The 21,921-nt window shown below is 49.1% G+C and overlaps 1 protein-coding gene across 4 annotated transcripts in view; it reads left to right on the plus strand.

Moving 5' to 3' along the window:
- The window catches only part of IGSF3 (immunoglobulin superfamily member 3), a 109,269-nt gene that overhangs the window by 50,842 nt on the left and 36,506 nt on the right, over positions 1 to 21,921 (plus strand). For all 4 annotated transcript variants that reach the window (XM_068910140.1, XM_068910154.1, XM_068910129.1 and 1 more), the window contains exon 3: positions 20,375 to 20,785. In XM_068910140.1, coding sequence (XP_068766241.1) covers positions 20,375 to 20,785 — 411 coding nt within the window. The remainder of the gene's footprint in view (positions 1 to 20,374; positions 20,786 to 21,921) is intronic.

Raw genomic sequence — 21,921 nt, forward strand, 5'->3', positions numbered from 1 at the left:
GTGTTCACTGTTTGCACCCCGCTGTTACTACCCCAGGCTTCATCTGCTGCTACCACATGTGCACCAACTGTCCCCGGTGTCCCCAGGGCTCTGAGCCTGGGCTCTGGTGACACCCTCCTTTTGAGCCCTGTGCCCTGAAAGCGACGGTGCCATGGCCACCCCCAGCAGGTCTAGCTGCAAGGTCAAGTTCCCCAGGTTTGGTGAGAGGGCGGCTGTTCCGCCTGCGCTGCAGGTTGGAAATTTTGGGGCTGGCTGGAAGAGGTTAGCATAACAAAGCTGCGGGTGAAAGGGAGGCATTGAATTTCAATAAAGCAGCAACTGGGGAATGAAATCTCTTCACTTATAATTCACGCTCCTGGCTCAGGCGTCCCTCTTTTTTACCTCGAGCAAATCTCCTGTAATGCATAGGAAACAGCTCAGCATCTGCAGTCCTGGCTGCCATTGAGGTAGAGGCTAAGGTTTATTAAAGACCTGCAGAGCTCTATAAAAATATTTATGATCTTCTTGGACTTGAGCATTATGAGTCAAATATTTGAATAGGTAGGGGCAAGCATTTTGGTGGAATTTGATGATCCCTTTCATATTTGTGCTTGGTTACGCTTGCTCCACGTGTATTTGGGAGGCTGGCCGAGGGCGAGAGGGAGGTGAGGGATGAAAGGGACTTAGTACAGAAGGGAAAAACAGGAGCAAGGAGAGATTAGAACAGAGGGAAAGCAAAGGAAACTACTGAAGGTTAGAAATAATAATAACGATTAGGCTAGGGGGGCCGAGAAGAGACAGAAGACTAAAGCAAGGCCTTTGAAGAAGAAGGGGAGAGACAGTGAAGCCTCTTATTAAAAATTAAATGGTTGAATCTGAAGATAAATGAGGAGCCTGCAAAGAAACAACAGAAAATTGTGGAAGACAGGGAGGAGGGAAATATTTAAAAGGGAAATGAGAGGTTTTCACAGGTGTATGCTGTTGAGCATGTCAGCTGAGGAGCTTCCTAATCACCTCTAATATGTGACAGGAACTGGGGGCTTTGTAAAAAGTATTTGGAAGTATTCTTGCCTGTAAAGCTGACAGTGGCCTCCTTTTGCTGGTCTCCCCAGCTGTGAGTTGCAATCCAGCCTTTCCTTCCTAGTGGACTATCTGCCAAGAACTGCTACTACTGAAAACAAGCGTAGCCTCTCCAGGGGCACAGGTGGGTTTTGCTTGAGATCTAGGGGGACGGGAGAGGCAGAGGTTGGGTGACTCGCCTAAGATTACACAGCAACTGAGTGGTAATCCCTGTTTGGGCTCCCCCTTTTTGCCCGCAGACATGCCATACCCTTAGCTGTCCGGTCCTGCTTGTACCAGCACAGGGTGTGTGGAGTGTGAAGGGCGAGGTAAGGTGTTCCTGCTCCACACTGCGTGCCAGGCACCAAAGGAAGATGGACTTTGGTCTTTCATTGGGAAATGCCACTGTTCTCCACCCAGGAGTCATGGGCTCTGGAGGGCTGTCTGTCATGCTTTGGTCTGTTTTGCTGCTTCTGCAGGGGTGAGGTGCAGGGTCCTAGCAGGGGTGGTTGGGGGGGGGTTGGGAAAGAGGCGGATGCGGTACCCTCCTCGGGAAGGAGGTAAATGACTGCCACGCTACTGGGAGGATTTGCAAGATGGTCACTGCTTTTGTCCCTAACTCTGTCCCTAATACTGTGGGGAAGTTTCTCGCCTTGGTAGGATGTGGCTGTGGTATGTAAACAGCACAGACTCTGCGCTTGGCAAGCACGATACTGTTATTACCTATAGGTGGCCAGATCTAGCGCATAAAGCAGGCAAGTTAAAGCATACAGTTGCTCAGTGACTTGTCTGGCATCTTCAGCACAAACTGAGTGCGTGGGTAGCTGTGCACAGGCGAGGGAAGGAAAGACTGAATGTCACTGATGTCGACTTTCCTCCTCTACTGATGGAGGAGTTTCTTTCTGGCATGTTTGACTCCTATGGGAAACAGTCCACGTTGTGCATGCCTGGATGGGGCTTCCTGGGGCTGTTGCTCTGGCACTTATTATCAACGGCCTGTGCCCTCTTAGAGGGATGCATCTGATTGGGGTCTCTGGGCAGTTCCCTTTCTCCCCAGTACTGGGCATTTTGTTTTTTCAATGAGATTAAAGCTGTTGGGCATGGTTTTCTCTCCAGCACTGTGGAGAACCTGCAGTTCCAGAAAAGGGGGGTGGTGGGAAGTGAGTGTCAGTCCTTCCATGGTGATAACATTGAGGTTTCCAGGAGGGACCTAGTGCTGCGTGGTTCATTGGAAAGTCCCGTCTTAAAAATCTGTGTGAATATTGATTGCATTAGTCATAGTCTAGGGTAAGGGAGCAGCAGGTACCTTGAAATCTGGAGGTAGAAAGCAGATCTACAGCACAAAGTAACAAGGACCTTATTGACCATAGCTTAAAACAAAAAAATAAAAATAATTTAAAAAAAAAAAAAAGGAGGTAGAAGGTTGATGGAGGTGAAAATCAGCAAGGCAGTCATTGCAGGTAGTCCCTGTTAGGCTTCAGGTGCACACGCGCTGCCCTGCAGCTTCACCACTGCAGGAGGAATTGCACCCAAGGTGAGTGTGGTGTGTTGGCAGGAGATGCCACTGCCTCTTCCCTGCTCTGTCTGTGTTTCCAGGGTGCAGCTATCCCACAGGCCTTGGGAACGGACTTCTGTGCCTGATTTAACTGCAGCTAATGGAGGGCTGTCCTCTGTTTCCTGATGTGCAATGTGTTGCTTGTATGGACATGAAGTGGGAGGAAGCTAAAAATGAACTGATGCTTGTACCCACGTGGTTGTGAATGTATTTCTAGTCTCCATGCCGAATTTAAGAGCTCAGTTAATGAAAGAGACTGAGACGACGAAATTGTCCACCCTCAACCCTACGCCTCCCAACCTTCTTGCTGCGAAACAAGGGCTCTTGGGAAACAGCAGAGCAGTGATTCAGGAGGGAGAGAGAGTCTGGGAGCTTCCAGGCAAACCCGCGGTAATTAGAGGGAAGGTAGCTGTGAGTGTGCCAGACTGACAGCCTCAGGGGCTGAGCTCTCATGCTGTACCCGCAGACCAAACATATCACGTAGCATGAGTGTAGGGCAGGCTTCCACTGCTGTGCCCTACAGGGTGCTTATCCTGAAGGAAGTGACTCCAAGAAAACAGTGTCTTTCTGATCCCTTTTAACCTTGCTGCTTTTGTGGCCATGAAGTATAGCAGTAACGGCCAACCCCGGTGAGGATGGCAAGACGTGTTTGGAAGTTGTGTGCAGTGTCAAGTACTTCAGCAGGTATACAAGTAAAGGATGAGCGTTTCTCAGCCTCCTAGGAATTTCTTCTTCAGTATCTTTTCATGTTGTTGCTGGGCACGCACGGGCATTGGATTTGTACTGGTAGCACAAAATGAATTGGCTTTTCACTTGCTCCATAGGAGGCAGTGAATTGGGTTTGGCCTGTGTTGTCGTTTACGCCATCTTAACTCTCTATATGGACATCCTTAAATTCCTTAAATCATCAAAGTAAACTGCATGGATTAAAGTCCAGTGTAAAACTATTTAAAGGTGCAAGTTTGAGAAGCTACATTAGTTTAACTGAAATTACTTTGCATAGATTTTTGTGGTGTAACCCAGTCTTTAATAGATCCAGGATGTCTGGGGATGATACTCAAATAAACTTGCAATGTATTTTAAGTGGAAATGGCTCTCTTCTCTTACCTTTTTTTTTTTTTCAGTGATGGTTAGAAGAAGGAACGCTTTACTTAAACAAGGATTTTTTTTCCCTCCCCCTCCCTTTTTTTAAATCACTTCCCTACTTGTTTATTTTGGGGAAGTAGGGTGCAGTGATGCTGTACAATTCATTTTGCTATAGAGCAGTTGTATTTGGAAGAACCTTACTGGAAGGCTTATTTGGAATCTCAAGTGTACATTGGAAGTCTTTTTGTATCCCTGCAAATGGGCTGCAGGTATTGAGTCTTTCCCAAGGAAATTTTCTCCCAAGCATATCTGTTAAGAGATCTTAACAGAAACAAGCCAGGACTTATGAATGCTAAGAGTCTAACTAAAACTCCCTTCCCTTATTGATTTCTCTGCTCTTTCTTTTGTGCTTCATGATTCCACTAGTTCTTCAGTCACCCTTGAGTCTGCCAGGGGAGAGGAGACCTGAATATCTAATGCGTTCAAACAAGGGTTCGGGGGGGAAAAAATGGAATAATTAAAAAAAAGTCTTTCTTGCTATTTTAATATAACAGAAAAAGGAGCAAGCAAGAGCTCTTTTTTTTCTTCCTTTTTTGAAGGTCATGAGGTCATGATTACAGGAATTTAGCTATGATCTGAAATATGATAGCCTTTAAAACTGTCCCATTTTAAAGGTCTGGGTTACAGGGAACAAAACATCGATAGGCATGGAGGGGGGAGATGTCGTAATTGTGGTACAAGACGGTGCTCCTGAGTCTACCTTTGGTGGATTTCTTGATCTGAGTGGATGAATGGGTCCCCAGTCTTCGACAGGATAGCATACTGGTTTCAGTGCCAAGTTTTGATAAGAGCTCTTTTTTATAAAGGAAAGAGGAAAAAATGTGAGCAGATGAACTAGTGAAGCTTGGTTTCCTGTGGTTTTTGCTTCATGGTTCAATTCCTAGGTATCTATTAAAGTGCCAGCATTGCTGTTCTGTGATTGGGATGTTTCCACGGTTCTCTTCTAAGTGACTTCCTTGGAGTCTAATTAAGGATTGAGCAAACATTGCATTGTTTCCCTCAGAAAAATATTAATATATTGTAGGCATCTCTGCTATACCTCCAATTACTTCATGAAACCCGTGAAACTTAGCTACCCGTCTCTCAAATTTTGTTTGAGATCTTTAGCCACTGTCAAAGTAATAGGCACTTTCTAAAGTTAGATGGGAGACAGGTGCACACACTCACGTTGTGATCCCATAGGCTTATTTCATTGGTGGAGGGACATGCAATATCCTGCTTTTCCTTCCAGTTAGGCAGAATGGTAAGGCTTCTGAAGAGCAAACCCCCTGAACAGAGCCTAATCTCTTGGGCTACACACAGAGGCTATGTTACAGCAGACTCTCATTCTCCAAGATGGTACTAAGAGTGGGATCAGCCAGGCTTCCGCTATTTGGCAGGAGAGAAGCTATTAAAGGGCTGTGGGGTCCATGCACCTGCCATGAGTTGAATAATTAATTTAATCTCTTCTGACCATTTGCCATTGGTGTGCTCAGCTTTCTGTAATGAGATGATCAGTCACATCGACTAATTGGTCATAGTTCTGCAAATTGACCCATTCAGTCTTCCAGTTCTACTTGCTTGGAGGAAAAAAAAAGCCGCCCCCCCCACCCCCACCCCGAGACAGTGCAGAGTGAGGATGATGCATGGCTAAGTACCTTATCAGGATCCCAATATGTACTTTGTTTGCATACCATAGCTCCTCTGCATGATAAATCTCGGGCTTTCAAACTTTACAGGTGCTTGTGAGTCAAGTCATTATTTCTGCATCAGAGATGGTGAAACTGAGGCACTGAGCATATTCAACTCGAGGCAGAGAGTCAGTGACATTTCTGGATATGAAACACAGGAGGCTGAAACATTACAGGAACTTCTTTCATCTGCTTGTTGTCTCCTCTTGAAGCTTAAGTTTCTGTAAGCTCATGGTAGCCTGACAACGTCTAGAGGACAGATGCTGATATGAAAGGTAGAAGTGCAAGAAGATACTGTCCAAACATACAGCTCTGGTGAGAAGCTTGTCCTGCAGTCTATTGTCTTTCAGCGATCTAAAACCATTATCTTTGGATATTGTTCCCGTATTTACCTTCCAGAGAAGTCCGGTACATCTGGAGGTCCCCTGTTCTTGTAACTGCTGGGAAGAGCTTCTCTCTCCCTTCTTCCATTCAAGAGTCTTCAGGCTGATATGAGATGGAGATGTTTCCATTATGTTACGCTTTTCCCCGGCCTGCTGAAAACACGGCAACCGACAGAGTATTCGCTGCTGTCCCTGGACGTGTCTCTCTTGCCGTCATAGCTAGTTAAGCTCCAGAGCCTGCCTACCTCTGGGATCATGCTCAAGAAGCAGTTGCAAGGCAAGTGAAATGCCTCATGCTGGTCCTTTTGCCATTTGCCTATAGGGTAGTAAACAGCAGCTGGGAAGTGGGCAGCTCTCGGAGCCTTTTGCACTCCGGTGCAATGGCAAAACAAGCACTGACTGGAAAATTGGAGCTGTCTGGAGACCTGGGGACAGCAATGTATCAGCTGTGCTTGGCTCTTGCTCAGAAGCTTTACAAGTAGAAAACTGGAAGTGCTATAAATAAAATCCAAGATCCTGCAGGAGTCAGTGGTATTGATCCTGCACTGGAGACATCATGGAAACTTCCTATTTGCTATCTTATTCTTGATTTTTCTTTGTTGTTCTGAGCTTGTTTTAATGCACTGCTTTGGTATGGTTTGTACCTTTTGGGTTACTGATACATGCACCAAAAGCACATTTTTGTTTATTGGTTTGAATGTGGGATTTATTTCCAGAACACTTAGTTTAAAATACCCACTGCCTCTGTACTGCAGAGCAGGACTGGGGAGGTCCTGGAAAACCTGGAGCACTAGAAAACCCAACCATATTTCGCAAAACTCAAACCTTTGCCTTGTGTCTGTAAGTGGCAGCAGCATACGTCTCTCCTGCAGGCTGTGAGTGAGCCATCTTTCTGCCAGGCTGCTCGCCTCACAAGGATTGCTTGATGAGCGAGGTCCTGTGATGGAGAGGAGGTAGACAAACGTTCAGTGGTGATAAAGCTGGAGAAAGTGTCCACTCTTTCTGAAACTGATGCTGCTGTTCAGCGTTTAATGGTGGTGAGTGCAAGTCCATTGTAGTTACATGAAGTCATCTGTGCTGGGAAAGAGGGAAGGAGGCTGCTCCTAGAAACTCTTGTTGCACTCCTCACTCCTACCTCCCCGTATCAAGGGTCCAACAGCTACAGCGCGAGGCATCTACGAGGAGGGCTTTGCTGCTGGCCTGTGCCACGAGTCTGGAGGAAGTTCACGGAGGAGAGAGGATTCAGGAGCTTTGATCTCTGGGAAATGAGTTACCCACAAGCCACAAAAACATTGAGAGTATAATTTGTAAGGCAGGAACTATTGAGCGTGTCCGTTCTGCCTCCCTGTCTGGTTTAGGAGCTGCTGCCTTAGAAGTGGTGAACAAAAGTTTCTTCACGAGGCAGCCCAGAGCTCTGTGACAAGAGATCCACCGTCGTTTCCTTCAACTGATGCTTGCTCACAGCTTTCTCCACTGCCTCGAGAAGCCCTGTTGTCTTCCTTATCTCCTTCAAACAAAGCATGGTTTGTAGGAAAAAGTGATGCGCCCCCCCCCCTTCTGTAACTGAATGGGGGAGTGCTGCTTGAATTTTGCAGACAGTGCCCTTTTGCAGAGGGAGCAACTTGATGGTGGCCATCTGTCTTTTGGGTGATAATCAGAGAGGTTAGCAAAGGTCTGAGAGAAGGCAGTGTGGGGAAGAGGGAGAGTGCGCTTGGAGTGCCCAGACTGGTGAATGTAAAGATAGCTATATATATAAAATACTTTGACATAAAAGATGCCAAGCATACTAATGGAAAAAGTGAACTGTTTGTACGTGCCAGACTAGCTTTTCCAGATTAGTTGACTGTTACACTGGAGCAAGACCAGACCTCTCTACTCCCTCTGAAGAGCACTTCCAAGCACAGCACTTTGTAGCTGGACTCCCCTCTTCCTTTTCTTACCTTCTGTCCCCCACATCACCACCAGCCGAACTGTAAGAAGCTTGGAGCATGAGGAGCTTAAAGAAGAGAGGTCGTCATTGCCTGATGCATAAGAGGTCTGCAGAACTACAACAGAAAGAAGCTCGTCATGAAAATGGATTTGCAGAAATGGATGTTACCTTCATTTATCCATGCTACCTTGATGTGGCAGAATTTTGTCAACTATTAGGCTGAATATGCATTTTTTGTCGTAATTCTGCTTTCCACAGTCTCTAATGCAGGAGGAGAGCAGGTGTTCCTCATGGTTGGGAGAACTCAGTCTCCATCCTGCGGGAGCAGGGAGTCAGCCAGATCCTGCCTTTCAGTCATCACAGGGATGCTAGCTTCAAAGCAATGGTTTTGAGCTGCCAAAACCTTGTTGGAGGAAGGTAACTTGGAAGTGTCAAGAGCCAACATCCCTCATTCTAGCGCCCTTCAGCTCACACTGACTGTGACTCAGAAAATGGTTTGCTGTCTGGTGAAGAGAGACATGTTATAAACAATTTTTGCGCTTTAAAGAGGACTGTCAGAGGAAAAGATGATTTCCACTTTCATAGTTTGTATGGGGGATATTTTTGTTCTTAGGTTTCAAACCTTCCCGCCATCTACCCCTTTATTACCATCTGTTTCTCAGTAATCTTCTCAGACAAGCGCGTGAAGATTTGGTTCTGATCTCTTCTTCCCTGTTGATGCAGAAATTTAACTTGTCTTCCCATGGGAACTTAAGATCTAGTCCTGGGTTGAATGAGAATTAGGACTATAGTATAAAATAAAGCCTAATTATGAGTTTCCTTGTTTCCTTTGGTGCTTTGCTTCTGAGGAGATGGTTTCAACCTTGTGAAGGGCTGAAATACTCTGTTCTTGTGTGTTGAAAGCACACAAAGCATTTTTTAGAGGGGGTGGATGCATCAGGGTATGAGATCCAAAACGCCGGCTCTGGAGCCATGTGCTGGTTCCCCTGCTCAGCCACTGCAATTGTGTATGATACAAGGTGCGCTCCCTTGGCTTTCAGTGCCTCTTCTCTAGTTACTGTATGTCAGACTGTGCTGCACTAGCTGCCTTTAACACAAGGACCCTGATCGCAGTTCAGAAGCCTCAAGATTCCTTAGTTTAAAAAATGCTGCTCACAGGAATCCTCTTCTGAGTGTGTCTTGGTCTGTGTTACCTTCCACTGGAAGCAAAAATGAATCACTGCTGCTGACTGGAAAGATTTACTGGCCAGAAGGGATCATTTGGAAATTCTAGTCCTGTGCTTTGCAATGCTTGGGACAGGGGAGATCCCAGAAAGTACTTGGCGGATGGGAAGAAGGAATTTAAAAGATCTCATAACATTCATTATTACGTAAATGAAGGAAACTCTCACGTGTACATCTTGACCTTCTGCTTTCTCTGCTGGCCTCTCGAAACACAAATGCTAATCTCTGAAAATGGTTCTGCTGTTTCTTGTGGTGTTGATGCTACTCTTCTAGCTGAAGTAGAGGAGAATCCTCCTCTAAAATTGATTTTTTGAGAAGGGTGACCCGCCTGAAAAAAATAAAAAACCATGGACAATATTATAGCCTACTGGGAGTATGGCCTGAGATGTGTTTTTATTGTTTTGAAATTATAGTATATGATGCGCTCCCTGTTTAGTTGCTTGTATTGTCTGCCTGAGTACGCAAGGTTAAATGGAGTAAGGCAGAAAAGAGGATTTGTAAGCTTTCCAGTCTATCATTTCTTAACTTTAGCTTCAGAGATATAAAACATTAAGATGGTAGTGCGTACACAGCTTCAGAGAAGTTGCATTAGCAAAAGCTGTGTTGGCTACCTGGCTCTGCGTTTGCTAGGTATTTCTCACTTTCCCTGGCTGATGCTGAGGGCTCAGGGAGACAGTGGCTTAACAGGTTACTCTGTGTGAGCTAAGCTGCAGTAGATTTCCACGTTCCCGCTCTTAACAACGCTGGTGAGCTAAGCAGAACGCATCAGCTTAACCCTTGGTGCAAGAGGTGTGTGCTAACGTGCTCTACCCTTATACTTGCAGTCACTCGGGAGCTTGCATTAAGTTGCGGGAGCTACCTCCGGGCTCTCCGGCTCGGGATCAGGGGGAGCGCCAAACCCTTGCAGAGGCGAGCCTGCGAGGGTGAGAGGGAGGAAGATCCAGTAAGTGCTGCCAGAGAGAGAGAGAGGTTTGTGAGCTGACTCACGTTTGCTCACTGCTGGCGGTTATCGCCGCTGCAGGCGAGCAGCTGAACGCACCGTGCGGCTGCTGGATGTCCAGGGCGGTTTGTGGCCCGGTGCTCTCTTCCCCAAATGCCTTCCCCCTGGGCTGCGTCCTGGAGAGAGCTCATCCGCCCGGGCTGGAGCTGCGCTGGGGAGTGGGCAGATGGCTGATGCAGGTGCTCTGCAGCACAGTGCTGGAGCCACGTTTCATTCAGCAATCGAATTGGGGGCAGAGAGCCCACGGCCGGGGGCATGCTAGGCGGAGGCCAATGTGCAAGCTTTACCCTCGGCAAAGCGGTGGGAGTAGGCTGCTGCTGCAGCGTGCCTGAATTTCTTCCGGTTCTGGTTTGGGTCCCGGCCTATATAAGAGCTGAGTGTGTAGTAGGGTGTAACCATAGAGCGCAGATACTGAATGTAAAGAGAAATTGCATCTTTTAAGGTGTTGGGGAACAGAGCAGGGAAATCCAAGCTGTCATGAAGTACAAGCTTCCCTATTCCAGAGAAGAGTATCATCGTTTGGCAGAAGGGACCCATTATTTGTCTACCACGAGCCGTTTCTTACCCGGACAGAGTCTAAGACACTTCATTTGGCTGTGCCACCCTCTTCCCAGCCCATCATGTCCTTTTGGGTGTCATCTCTGCCATCACGGCGTGCCTTTTTCCCACTTTGCGTGTTGAAGGTGTGCTAACTGTAGGCTGGTTTGCCCACTTGTCCTCCCAGAGAGCACCCAACTCAGAGCAGGGCTGCAAAAGAGTGTGTGTGGGGCAGGGGCTGGATGTTGAAAGTTTTTATCCTTCCTGCTGCTGGGAGATGGAGAGCCTGTGCTCTCTGCCTCCACTGTGCACCTGGGTCTCCCTGCTCGGTGGGCACCTCTGCGTCCTGAGCATCCCTGCCCCTTAGGCAGCCTGTTCTCAGGGTTTACTTCACCCATGCTCTGGCTAATTTTTTGCTTAATGAACAAATCATGTTTTTTTGCTTAATGAACAAATCATGACTCTCCCTGCTGGGTGCTTCCTTCTCCTTTCACATACTGCCCCTTTCTGGTTTCTCTTTTCTAATGAGGTCGCTTGAACTTCTCCACCTAAATTAGCTGTCCTCATAACCAGATGCTCCTTGGGGTGTGTTGGGCCTGGGTGGGTGGAGAGAGAAAAAGCAGCTTGTTAGCAGAACTCTGTCTTCCCCACCTCCCCGTAACTGCTTCAGCTGTGAGCGGAGGGGCATGAGAGAGGCGATGGAGTATCGCAAAACCAGGGAAGGAGGCATAAATGCTCCTTCTCCCAAGCACCCACTGTGCTACATTGGAAATAGCTGAGGGAAGAGGGGCAGCAATTTGAAGGAGCAGCTGCTGCTCCTCAGTGAGAGGAGGCACAGGGGAGCGCACTGAAGTCTGCTGTGCTGCAGGGGCAGGTAGGAGCCCCAAAATTCCCTGGTGGAAAAGGGAGGGCAGATACCGCTTCTCCTGAAACCGAATCACTTGGTCATCTGCAAGCAGCTGGGAAAATTGTAGCTCCTCTGGGTCTATTGGAGACAACGGGAGTCTGAGGCAGCGTTAGGGCTGCGTGTGTCTACTCTCGTTGCCCGTGAGCCCTGGGCTCTCGGCGGGTTTCTCATTCGAGCCCTGCTGGCGGTGTAGCCCTGGGGGGTGCTGTGAGTGCCCCAACCCCGCAGCAGGGCATGCGAGCAGGTAAACAAGGCAAGGTATCCTGGCCTGCTGCAGGGCTCTCGGCAGCCGGGGCTGGATGCATTTCGGGGACGCCTTCAGCAGGGAGCCTCCCCTGCTCGCCGGGCGCAGCACGAGCCAGAGCATGCTGCACCATGGCATCCTCTCCTGTTGCACACCAGGGAGTGTACGTAATCGTCCCAAACGAGCATGCGGAGCAGGTCAAGTGTGTGACTAAGGGATTCTGCAGTGTGCAAGGACTTCAGGCCCCGAGTCGGAAAGCTGACCTAATTTCCAATTCACATATCTTCTATCCGATTCTCTTTTTCCCCTTTCTTCTACTTTATATTTTTTTTCCTGTGCCCTTTCCCACTGACTGTTTGAACTTGTCCTGTTGCTTTGAGAGATGCATTTCTATCGATATAATCGTTCCAACCAGTCGTTAACATACAAACAAGGATACTATTGTAATCTGAGGATTTATTACTACTGCTGTGAAACAACTGCTATGCCATCTTACTTAACTCTTTGGTTCCCCTATTGCCTTCTGCCAGCAACTGAATTAGTAATAAACTACCCTTTTAAAAAGCTGCGTGCACACAAACATGTGAACGGTGGATACAGGGTTTTTTTTTTCAGTTGGTTGGTTTTTTTTGCCTCCTCCCCCCCTCTTTCATCTGCCTTTCACTTGAAAATATCTTTAACCGTCCTCGTTGCTCAGGCAGGACAGTGTAGACTGGGCTTTACTGAAGCAACGTAATTCCCAAACCAACTGGTTTATTAACAGTTCTTTTAAATTTTCCTTGTAGTGTCAGAAGCCGATCATTATTGTTGATGGGGAGGAGGGAGAAGAGAGAAAGTTCATTGAGACCGTTTTTTAAAGTGCTCCCCGCACCCTGATGAACCTTCTAGAGGAGAAGACCCCACACGCGTCCTCCTACACATAGCAAACATATCCCTGGGGGCGGTAGGTTTTCCTCTTCAATCTTCCTGTTGTGGCCTGTTGGAAATAGGTCAGGGACCCCGCTGCTCTCCAGACCAGCGCTAACTTGGGAGAATCTGCGTGCCAAGAACATGCGCTTCCCTTTGCCAGCCAGGCTTCAGCTTTCTGGGCTCTGTACTACTTGGAAGAGGGAGATCCCGAGACAAAAAGCGTATTCATAGTTAGTCTTGCCAGAGATGCATCATGTCTCCAAACTGCACAGCACAGAGCTGCCGCTCAGGACTGTGACGACCGCGGCCAGTTAACTCGCGTAGGAATGCTGTTCTCTTTGCGTTCTGTTAACGACGGCACGGATATGGGGAGCGTTTTCCTGCTCCCCGCTGCGGTGACTGGAATCCTTACTGCAAAGTCATGCTGCTTTTTCAGCGTTTGTCTAACTCTCCGCTTTAGCAGGTCAAACATGCCTGTGTACGCGAGTGGTGTCTCTTTCGAACCGTTCAGAAACGTTTCTGCGGGCTGGGTGAAGGCTCCTCGAACGTTTAAGGTGAACATTTCCTGCTTCTCGTTCATGGCTCATAAAGCACTCTGCAAGGACTGTAACAGGCAAGTCTTGCTGGCTCCTGGAGGTGGGTCTTTTTGTAAATGGCTCAAGCTCTGTGAGCTTCGGCAGGCATCCCTGCCCAGCTACGCTGCTTCTCTGGGCCCAGGCACACCTGTGCAGTACAGGTAGCTAGCATAAAAGTAAAGGCATGATGAGTATTCAGAAAGTATTCAGATGAGAGCTGATCATCCTGCAGAGAGAAATGATCCCCTTTGTGCTTCCTGGAATAGCACTGGATGAAGGCAGTGCAATCGGGAGTCAAGGTACTCAACTCCATGTCTGTAACTGAGTTTGGCGTGTGAAAGCTTGTAATTCTCTCATAGCCTCTGCTCTCCAGTTAACCTTCCACTTTACGGTTTTAGCAGATCTCAGCAGTCTCCCCCTCTCTTCTCCCCTGCTCCCCCACACATTCTGGTCGTAGGTGGGACCTTGGGCAGTGCATGAAACGTATAAGCAGCAACAACAGGAACAAAGCTTTTTGCTTATTCCTGTTGTGTTTTCGCCACGTGACCTATGAGTTTTTCATTGGAATTTAAAATCAAGGCAAGGGAGGGACGTTACCAGCAGCGTGATCTCAGTGTTGTCTGCTTGCAGAGGTGACATTTGAGGGTCTTTGTCACTTTCACAACGTAGCACAGCATGTGTTTTCCTCCTTGCTGGAGGCATTACCCCAACTTCTGATTGACAAGGTAGGAGGAGTGATGTCTGGTGTTATGCAGCAGGTAGGCATCGGCATGTACGGCTAATTGCCAAGCATGATGCCTGAGAGGATTACATTGCTAATTTAGATATCTTTTCTTCCTTATCACCACCCTTTCCTCCTGCTACACGTGTGCACATGTCTTTGGATCCTGTAAGGAATGGAAATCAGTAGTGCTGTGGGGGAGGGACAAGGATCACGGGTCCCTAAAAGCTTGCTGCGGCTGGGAGAAGGTAGGTCCTCTCCAGCTGTTTCTGTTGCGTCAGGGTAGACTGATGGCAGATGCCCTTTCTTTCCTCCCACAGTACGTTTGCCTTTTGCAAGGCAGCGGAAGTATCTTGCCTGGCTTCAGTAAAACTTGGTGCTTGATTTTTCTGCACTAGAGACAAATGAAGCCTCTTTTGTTTTGATGGTGAAGAGTATTGCTAGTTTTAAGGAGAAATGGATGCAGGTGTAGTGACTCTGGTAATGGGTAGCGTGGCATAGCAGGGCTCCCGCAGTGGTGCCCTCTGGGACAGTGCTGGTGGTCACAGAAGGGACAGCAGATTGCAGAGGCTAATAATGAAATGTTAAATCCTTGTGCCTGCCGCTCCTGCGTGCGTTCCTGTTAGTGGTGTCATTCAGTGCCTGCCAGAGCTCTCCTCTGAACTGGCAGTGTCAGCATCACAGTTCATCTGGAGCAGCTTGTTCTTGTCTTGCAAGAACAACCAGAGGGATCAGGGAAGGAGGTTGGTAGCTCTGAGCTGGGATCCCTGCGAGGCAACAAGATGTCATGGGGCAGATGGAAACATAACTCTCTCATTAATTCCCTTTAAAATCCAGAGCAGTATTTCTCAGCCGAAAGCAGCTCCCTGGTAGCAGGGAGTGCGCGTATTTGTTCTTCCTAAGTAGTTCACACTTGACGCTTGGCAAACTTAGCTCTATCCAGACGGTATGAAGTGGGCAGTTGGATAGCGCTGTACGGTGCCCCTGAAGTGTGTTGGAGGGTAAAAACAATAAGGAAACCCAAGAGAAGTAGAGGCTGGTGGGTTTTCCTTGTGGTAGAGTGGCCCTGAGGTGGCCTTGCTGTGCTGGGTAGTCTGTATAAGTTGGCTTGCTCCTGAGCTGCCTGCAGTGTAAGGCTACAGTGACAATAAGTGATTTTTACAGCACTATTTTACGGACTCAAGCGAGGGAACTTTCCTGCCTTTGGCTCCCAGCTCTTGCCACTCCTCATGCATCGTTAAACGGGGCAAACTGTATCCCAGACAGGTTTGCTGCTTTGCTTTGCTTGGAAGCAGACAAAATATTGGTAGCTCTCTCATTTGTGTCCATCACACGAGACCTGTGATTACCTATCCCTGGGGTCTCATAGGGGGTTTGGATACTCAGGAAAGAACCAGAGCCAGGCTGTGGAAAATGAGGGACACCTCCGGTCTTACCTTGTCTGCGCAAGGCAGCGTGCAGCAGGGCCCTCCACACTGCTGAAAACAGAGCAGATGCCAGCAGCTCAGAGGAGACCGTGCTGGAGAGCCTGGGTGCGTGCTGAGTCCAACTGTCTAGGCTTTGCTCCTCCCTTTTTCCTGGGAGATCTTCAGCCAGTTCCTTATCCAAAAGTATATGCCTTAATTCCCTATCTGTTAGCACTCAATGTAGCTCACAGCGTGCTCATCACTCACGCTTTATTGCGGTGTGCATTTGAAGCGGATGCGACTGGAGCTGTGTGCAGGCTTCCCTAGGAGGGCATGCCCCTTGGGACCCAGTCCCCCGGGAGAGTATCTAGGGGCTCTCCTCTTCTTCCTCCTCCTCCTGACAGCAGGGCACTGGGAGTCTCCCTAGCTGGGTCCCTGACACCCTCTAGTGGCAACGCTTCTTAACATTTATTATTTCAAGAGCTCTCAAAATTTGGGCTGTGTGCGCACCACAGCTCACCCGTCTCCGAGGCCCTATCTCAGTGCCCTCTGCAGCAGCTCATGGCTTGGGGGCTAGTAGGAAATGCCTTATTTCTTGCTGCTTTTTAAATGATGTAAGTAAAGGCTCGATGCTGTCTGCTCTGGCCAGTGTCAGGAGATGGGCTCAAGGATGGCAGTAGCCAGTAGGCTTGCTCCAGATGGGTGCTTTCCCTCTGCCTGGCTTACCACCAACAAACCAGGGGCGTGCTGACACAAGTAAGCTCTGCAGACACAGCTGGGTTGCCTGAGAGCTGCAGGGCTAGGCAAGGTGGCCACAGGGAGGGACTTGGGTTGGGGAGGAAGAGGCAAGGCTGGGTGTTGGGGGATGCGCAAGATGGGCTACCTGAATGGTACATTCAAACGGGAGGAGAACCAACCAGTAGCTGGGAGAGAAAGACCAGACCAAAGGATGTGTCTAGAAGCAGAAGTGCCAGTGAGGCTTTCTCTCAGACTGACATCCTCGTGTCAGGGATGTAGGATTTCTGGACTGAGGAGGCACTGGGGCATCCCACCGTCCTTTCCTGGGTAAGCGTGCACACTTTCTCCCGCAACGCCCAGCTTGCAAAAGCGTGAGCCCTATGGCGAGGGCCCCCAAAACCCTAGCAAGTCTGAAGAGCGCGCGGCTGTTGGACAAGTGCCACCGTTGAGATACGGCTTTGCAGCACGCTGACAGGCAGTGGAGATAGGGCACCCAGGTAAACTCTGGGGGGAAGTTGCTCAGGTCCACAAGGCCAGATATGCGAGCTGGCGTTCTTGAAACCTGGGCCTGGCAGCTGGCTTGAGAGAAATTTCTCTTTGGATATGCACCTCTCAGCATGTGATGTCATGCTCTGAAAAGTACCTTTGCAGAGTTCCCTGCTTATTTTTCGCTCCGTGACTCATAGGCCTAACCTGCTCTAGTTTTCTTTGTTAAGTCGTACCTATAGCCTTCTCACTGGTAAAGTCTCTGCACTCCAAAGCATTCGGGGAGTTCAGCTGATGCGTGAGACCGGACAGACTTCAGATTGCTCTGAGAGCGCCCCAGATATTCCAGAGCATTCAAAATGAAATGGTTATCAGGTTTCTGAAATGAGGTGTGATGTCGTTCCACATGTATTTTCAGAGCAGCGTTTTCCCCTTTCTCCTCCCCCCTTCCCCTAACCCGATACACTAGATGCATCTTGCAGCGTAACTAAAAAAGTCGCTTGTGCATCGCTGGTCAAGCGTGAGAGCAGTGGTGTCAAACACAGAGCCTCCCCACTGGTCCAGGCAGCTCAAAGCACTTACCTATCCCTTGTGACATCTCATCCTGCAGAAATTGGGCTTTCATTAAGAGAGTCCTCCTGGATACGACGGTGACCCGCTGAATGTAATCCCACACCAAACTGATTCAAGACTATTGCCTCGAGCCTGCAGGCAACCTGAAAAAATCTTACTGATTCATCTGCTTGGGAGGATATGGGTGGATTTTTTACCAAAAGAACGAAGACTGCAAGACAGTGCGTCAGGCATTACCACAGTAAAATTACAGCCCTCAGCAAAACACCACTGCCTTCTGCCTTTTTTTTTCTCCCCCCCCCACCCCCCGGACATATTTGGCAGTAGCTTGCACATGTGGTACAAATGATGCTAACCCTCCAGCCAGATTAGGATCCGGAAACAATGAAGTCATGAGTCCAGTTGGCAAAACTGTGTGTGCGTGTTGATTTGCACCCAGCCCCTGGAAGGGCTGAGCAAGGGCTGAGCAGCCTTGGCTCTCCCGTCCTCCTTCCCACTGAGGAGGTAGGATCCAAAAGCACTTTTGAATGCGGCTGCTACTGTTGGAGCTTTGCTTGGGGCTCAGTTTTTGGACTGTGTGCTGTGTTTCATGGCGGGGGCGCGTGGCTCCAACTTGCAGGCCAGCTTTATGCTCCATAATTACACATATTGTGGCTCGCTTTGCTGAGCCAGGGACACGCCGACGTTAAGAAGTGCCCTTAGTCGCAAGCAGCGAGGCTGAGGTGCACTGGTGACAGCGGGGTGCAGACACACGGGGAGGTACGCAGAGCTCCCACATTGGGGAAGGAGGATGGGCACCTCTTCTTTATAGAGCTCAGGACTGATGGAGGGAGAGGTATTGGGGACTGGGACTGCGTTCCCAGCTGGCAAGATTTCTTTCTCTGGCTGTTTTCACCCAGAGAGTTGGTGTACGGAGGCGGATGTAGGGAGCTCTGCCTTTGAAGCAGCTCAGCGGGAAAGTAACTCGAGCAAGATGAACATCAGGTTTAATTCATTTAAATAATACAAGAAAAAGTTGTAAGAGCCTGTGGCTGGAGGGCAGAGAGAATGGAGCTGCACTGCTCTGGAAATTATTCAGAGAGGTTTTAAATGAGAAATTTAAATCTCATCATGCCGGAGTCGTGAGCCAGGAGGTTTAATTGCCGGCTGTCACCACCGCTTGGGAGCCAGAGGGAAGGAGAGAAACGCAAAACGAGGCGGGCTCCTGGCGGGCGCCGTAAAGCCTGGAAAATTGGCCCGAGGTCATTAGCTGGTGGGCAGCGAGCAAGGCGGCAGGGCGAGGGGCTGAGGGGAAGGGAGGGAAGAGGAGACGCGGCTGGGCTGCCAGTACCAGGGGCAACGACTGCTGTGTGGACGGTTCTTACCAGCTACTTTCCCTGCTTGCGGCAGTAAATTCCCTGGGTAGCGAACTCTTGGTAAAAGCGAAGGTCCCCAGCCGGGCTGGACGAGGGAAGATGTACCCCTCGTTTTCCTGCATCGCGTGGCTTTTTTCTTTCCCCTCTTCTGTTTTGCCTTTTCTGCCGTAAATAATCCCAGTGGTTGTCTTGACTGCAACTCATTGCTTTTTGTAGCAGTGCCTGAATGAAACAGATGAAACTTTTGACAACTAATTTTGTCAAATCTTTCAGTGTTGTCAATGAAACTGTTCAGAGATATGTTAATTATATTCTGCCAGTACACGGTGGCACTATGGGCATTAACAGATTCAGTGATGCTGCCTTGTCTGCCTTGTGTGCAGACGCGGGGAGGAGGTTTATGTTACTCTTTTCAGCATGATGTTCCTTGAGACGACAAAGTTTAGAAACGCTTTTTTAAGAAAGTCTATCTAATTGTGGTAGAACCTCTTGCTAAAAGTAAGGTACTGCATTCGCAAACGCGTGCTGCTGCAGTTTTTCTTTTTTTTCTCTCTCTTGATTTTAGTAGCTGTTCACTCTTTGTAAATCCAGTTATGTGATTGGTTTTTTTTTTCCACTGTCACTCCCATATGGCACAGAGGAGGCAGAGAGAAGTAAAGGAGAAGGCTCTGGCTTTTCAGAAAATATGTGTCGGGATTTTGAGAGCTCTGGCTCTCGGTCCCATCTGATTGAGCTGCAGGGGTGGAGAGTTACTGGCAGTCAGTCATCTGTCCCTTTCTCTCCTGGACATTACTGCCCACAAATCTGGACAGGCGGAATCGCAGCTGTGGCAGCACCAGCGTGGCGTGCTGGCAGCGGGGGGGGGGGTTAGTTCGTTAACCCTGTGCATTTCAGCATGCACCGATGTGCCCAGCTCTCAAACTGCCCTGGGGGCAACGTGGCAGAGGGGAAGGGGGAGCCTCCACCAGGCGTCCCTCCGAGGGAGTGAAAGGGCTTTCTGCCTGGTGAGGTGCTCCCGCGCTGCTCTCCTGCTGTGTCCTGCCTTCTCCCCTCCTCAGGAAGTTGGTTGTTGGCCCCTGTGGCTTCACTGCAAGAGTTCTCCCCCCACCCCGCCACCCATGTGCCCCATATACAGCTCATACTGGGTTTGTGGCATTTATTTCCTTTCCTCTGGTTAATCAACTTGAAATGCAGCCAGCAGTTTTATTACCAAATGCCTTGATGTGTCTGTGTCCCAGGAACAAGCATTGGGCGTTTTGCAGTTGCGTTGCTGCCCTCAAAGGAGCCGGCTCCCTACGAATGCAGAAACCCCATTGTTTTGCCTAAGGGGGTCATTAAAACGTGAAAGGACATAAACAAAGGAAAGAGGAATTGGATCTCCTGACTTTTTTATGAGGGAAGATTAAAGGAACTAAATATGTTTAGCTTGGCCAAACAGGGACTAAGGAGCTGAAGACCCAAGCCAGGGCTAACCAGTGTCTGAAAGGCCTTAGGAGGAAGGGGGGGGGGGGGGTGTTATTAAGCATGGTCCAGGGAGGTAGGACAGAGTGATGGCACAGAAAGAAGGGGAGGCAAACTTGAAGGGGAGGCTGCACATCATGAAATACTCGGTGGGAAGTGAATGCGCTAAGCAGCACAGTAGTAACCCTTGTAGAGCGATGAAAAGCTGTGTAGTAGTGGGGGCCACTGAGACAGAAATATAAGCAAAGCTCTAGAATATATACTGTCGGTAACAATCTTTCTCACCCAAGATCTTTGGGGATGACTCTCTTTTTATTTGGGACTAGATGTGACCTAATAGGGCTTTGCAGTTCTACGACTTATGACTGGTTACAACAGTAAAAAGAAACCTCTCCCCTAGCCCTGCTTTCACATGTCCAGACTTTAGTTACTCCCTTGGCTTGTCGTTTCAGAGTCACTAACTCAAAGGTTGTGTTTCTGACCCTCTCTCCTCCTCCCGGCCCCCCTTTGCTGCAGTCATCCCTGACTCGCTGCGCGTGACTGCCGTGCCGCAGACGCTGAACAAGGTGGAGCGCGACTCCCTGGAGCTCAAGTGCGAAGTGTCCAAGAGCACAGCCCAGCACAGCCACGTCTCCATCGCCTGGTACCGGCAGCGAGGCAGTGAGCCACCCGTGGAAGTGATCTCCCTCAGCCGTGATTTTGTCCTGCGGGCCGGGAGCACCTATGCCCAGCGGCAGGCCACAGGAGACATTCGCTTGGACAAGGTGGGAGAGACCACCTCTAAGCTCACGATCTACAACCTCCACCCATCAGATCAAGGTGAATTTTACTGTGAGGCAGCTGAGTGGATCCAGGACCCGGACAAGTCTTGGTACGCCATGACCCGCAAACGCTCTCAGGGCACCATTGTCAACGTCCAAGCCACTGGTCAGTGCCTCCTCTGTTTTTCTTGCTCATCTGGGTGATGGGAGAAGCCAAGCAATGCTGTTGTGAGACAGTGGAGAAGGGGGCTGTGTGAGATACCTGTTGTTGGGAAGCTCGGGTACTGTCTGGAGCAGTAAGTGATGCATATCACATTGCCATGCTGCTTGTGTGCGTGCTGATAGGCAGCAAAATAAATAAGGCTGTAAGACCAGTTACAGAGTGCCTATGGGTCAGGTTAGGTTCCTGCTGCATACTTCATGCAACACTGGGGAAGTTGTGCCTGGTCTGGGACTTGACAGCTTCAGACTATGGTTCTCTGCAGACTCTGGGTGTTTGTGGTCTGCTGAGATAATCCCAATGGCTCTTGGGTGCACTCTGGAAAGCAACTGCTCCTAGGAGGGTTGTTGAGGTCCCTCACTGCTGGTTACCTACAAGAGGCCAGACTAGGCTCCCTTCAGTCTGCATTTCTTATTGAAATGGCTCACTTCCCTGGCCCGTGGCTGTGTGCCTCTCACTGATGAGATAAGGATCTGCACTAGCAGCGTCCTCTATCACAGAATATCACCCTTCACCCTGGTTCTGTCCCTTCTGGTGGCAGGGCAGGACAAAGCCATGTTTTGTGGTGGGGAAGGCCCCCTTTTCTTCATGCCTAGCAGTACCGATAGGTCCTCTGAAGGGTCCTTGGAAGTGCCTGCAGCTACCCCATGCCAGGCTCCCTCATCTGCCTTGTACCCTGCTAGGCAGGCTGTTAGCAAAGGCCGGGATGCTCTGGATGAAGCTATGGAAAGGATGGACTGTGGGCTGCCTGGATGCAGGGAAGCTGCATATTGATAGCAACCAGGAGGAATTGGGGACAGCAAGGGAGCTTGGGTGGCAGCTGCTCTGCCCTTTCTCCTGGCACGGCCACTGATCGGAAGCTGGAACAGGAGATAAAGCATGCATTTTAAGCACTTGGTCCTTGCAACAAGACAACAAGGCAACGAGAATTTTGAAAAGTGAGGAGATGACACAGGCAGAAAATAAAAATAAATTTAGTAAACATTTCTATATTGCATGAGACCCTTTTGCAAGTCAAAATACTTCTCCCAGCCAACACCGCAGGTTCCTACTGAGGATCTAAAGGCTGAGTTGAGCTCTTT

Source organism: Struthio camelus, chromosome 1, assembly GCF_040807025.1.
Source record: "Struthio camelus isolate bStrCam1 chromosome 1, bStrCam1.hap1, whole genome shotgun sequence".
Taxonomy (NCBI): domain Eukaryota; kingdom Metazoa; phylum Chordata; class Aves; order Struthioniformes; family Struthionidae; genus Struthio; species Struthio camelus.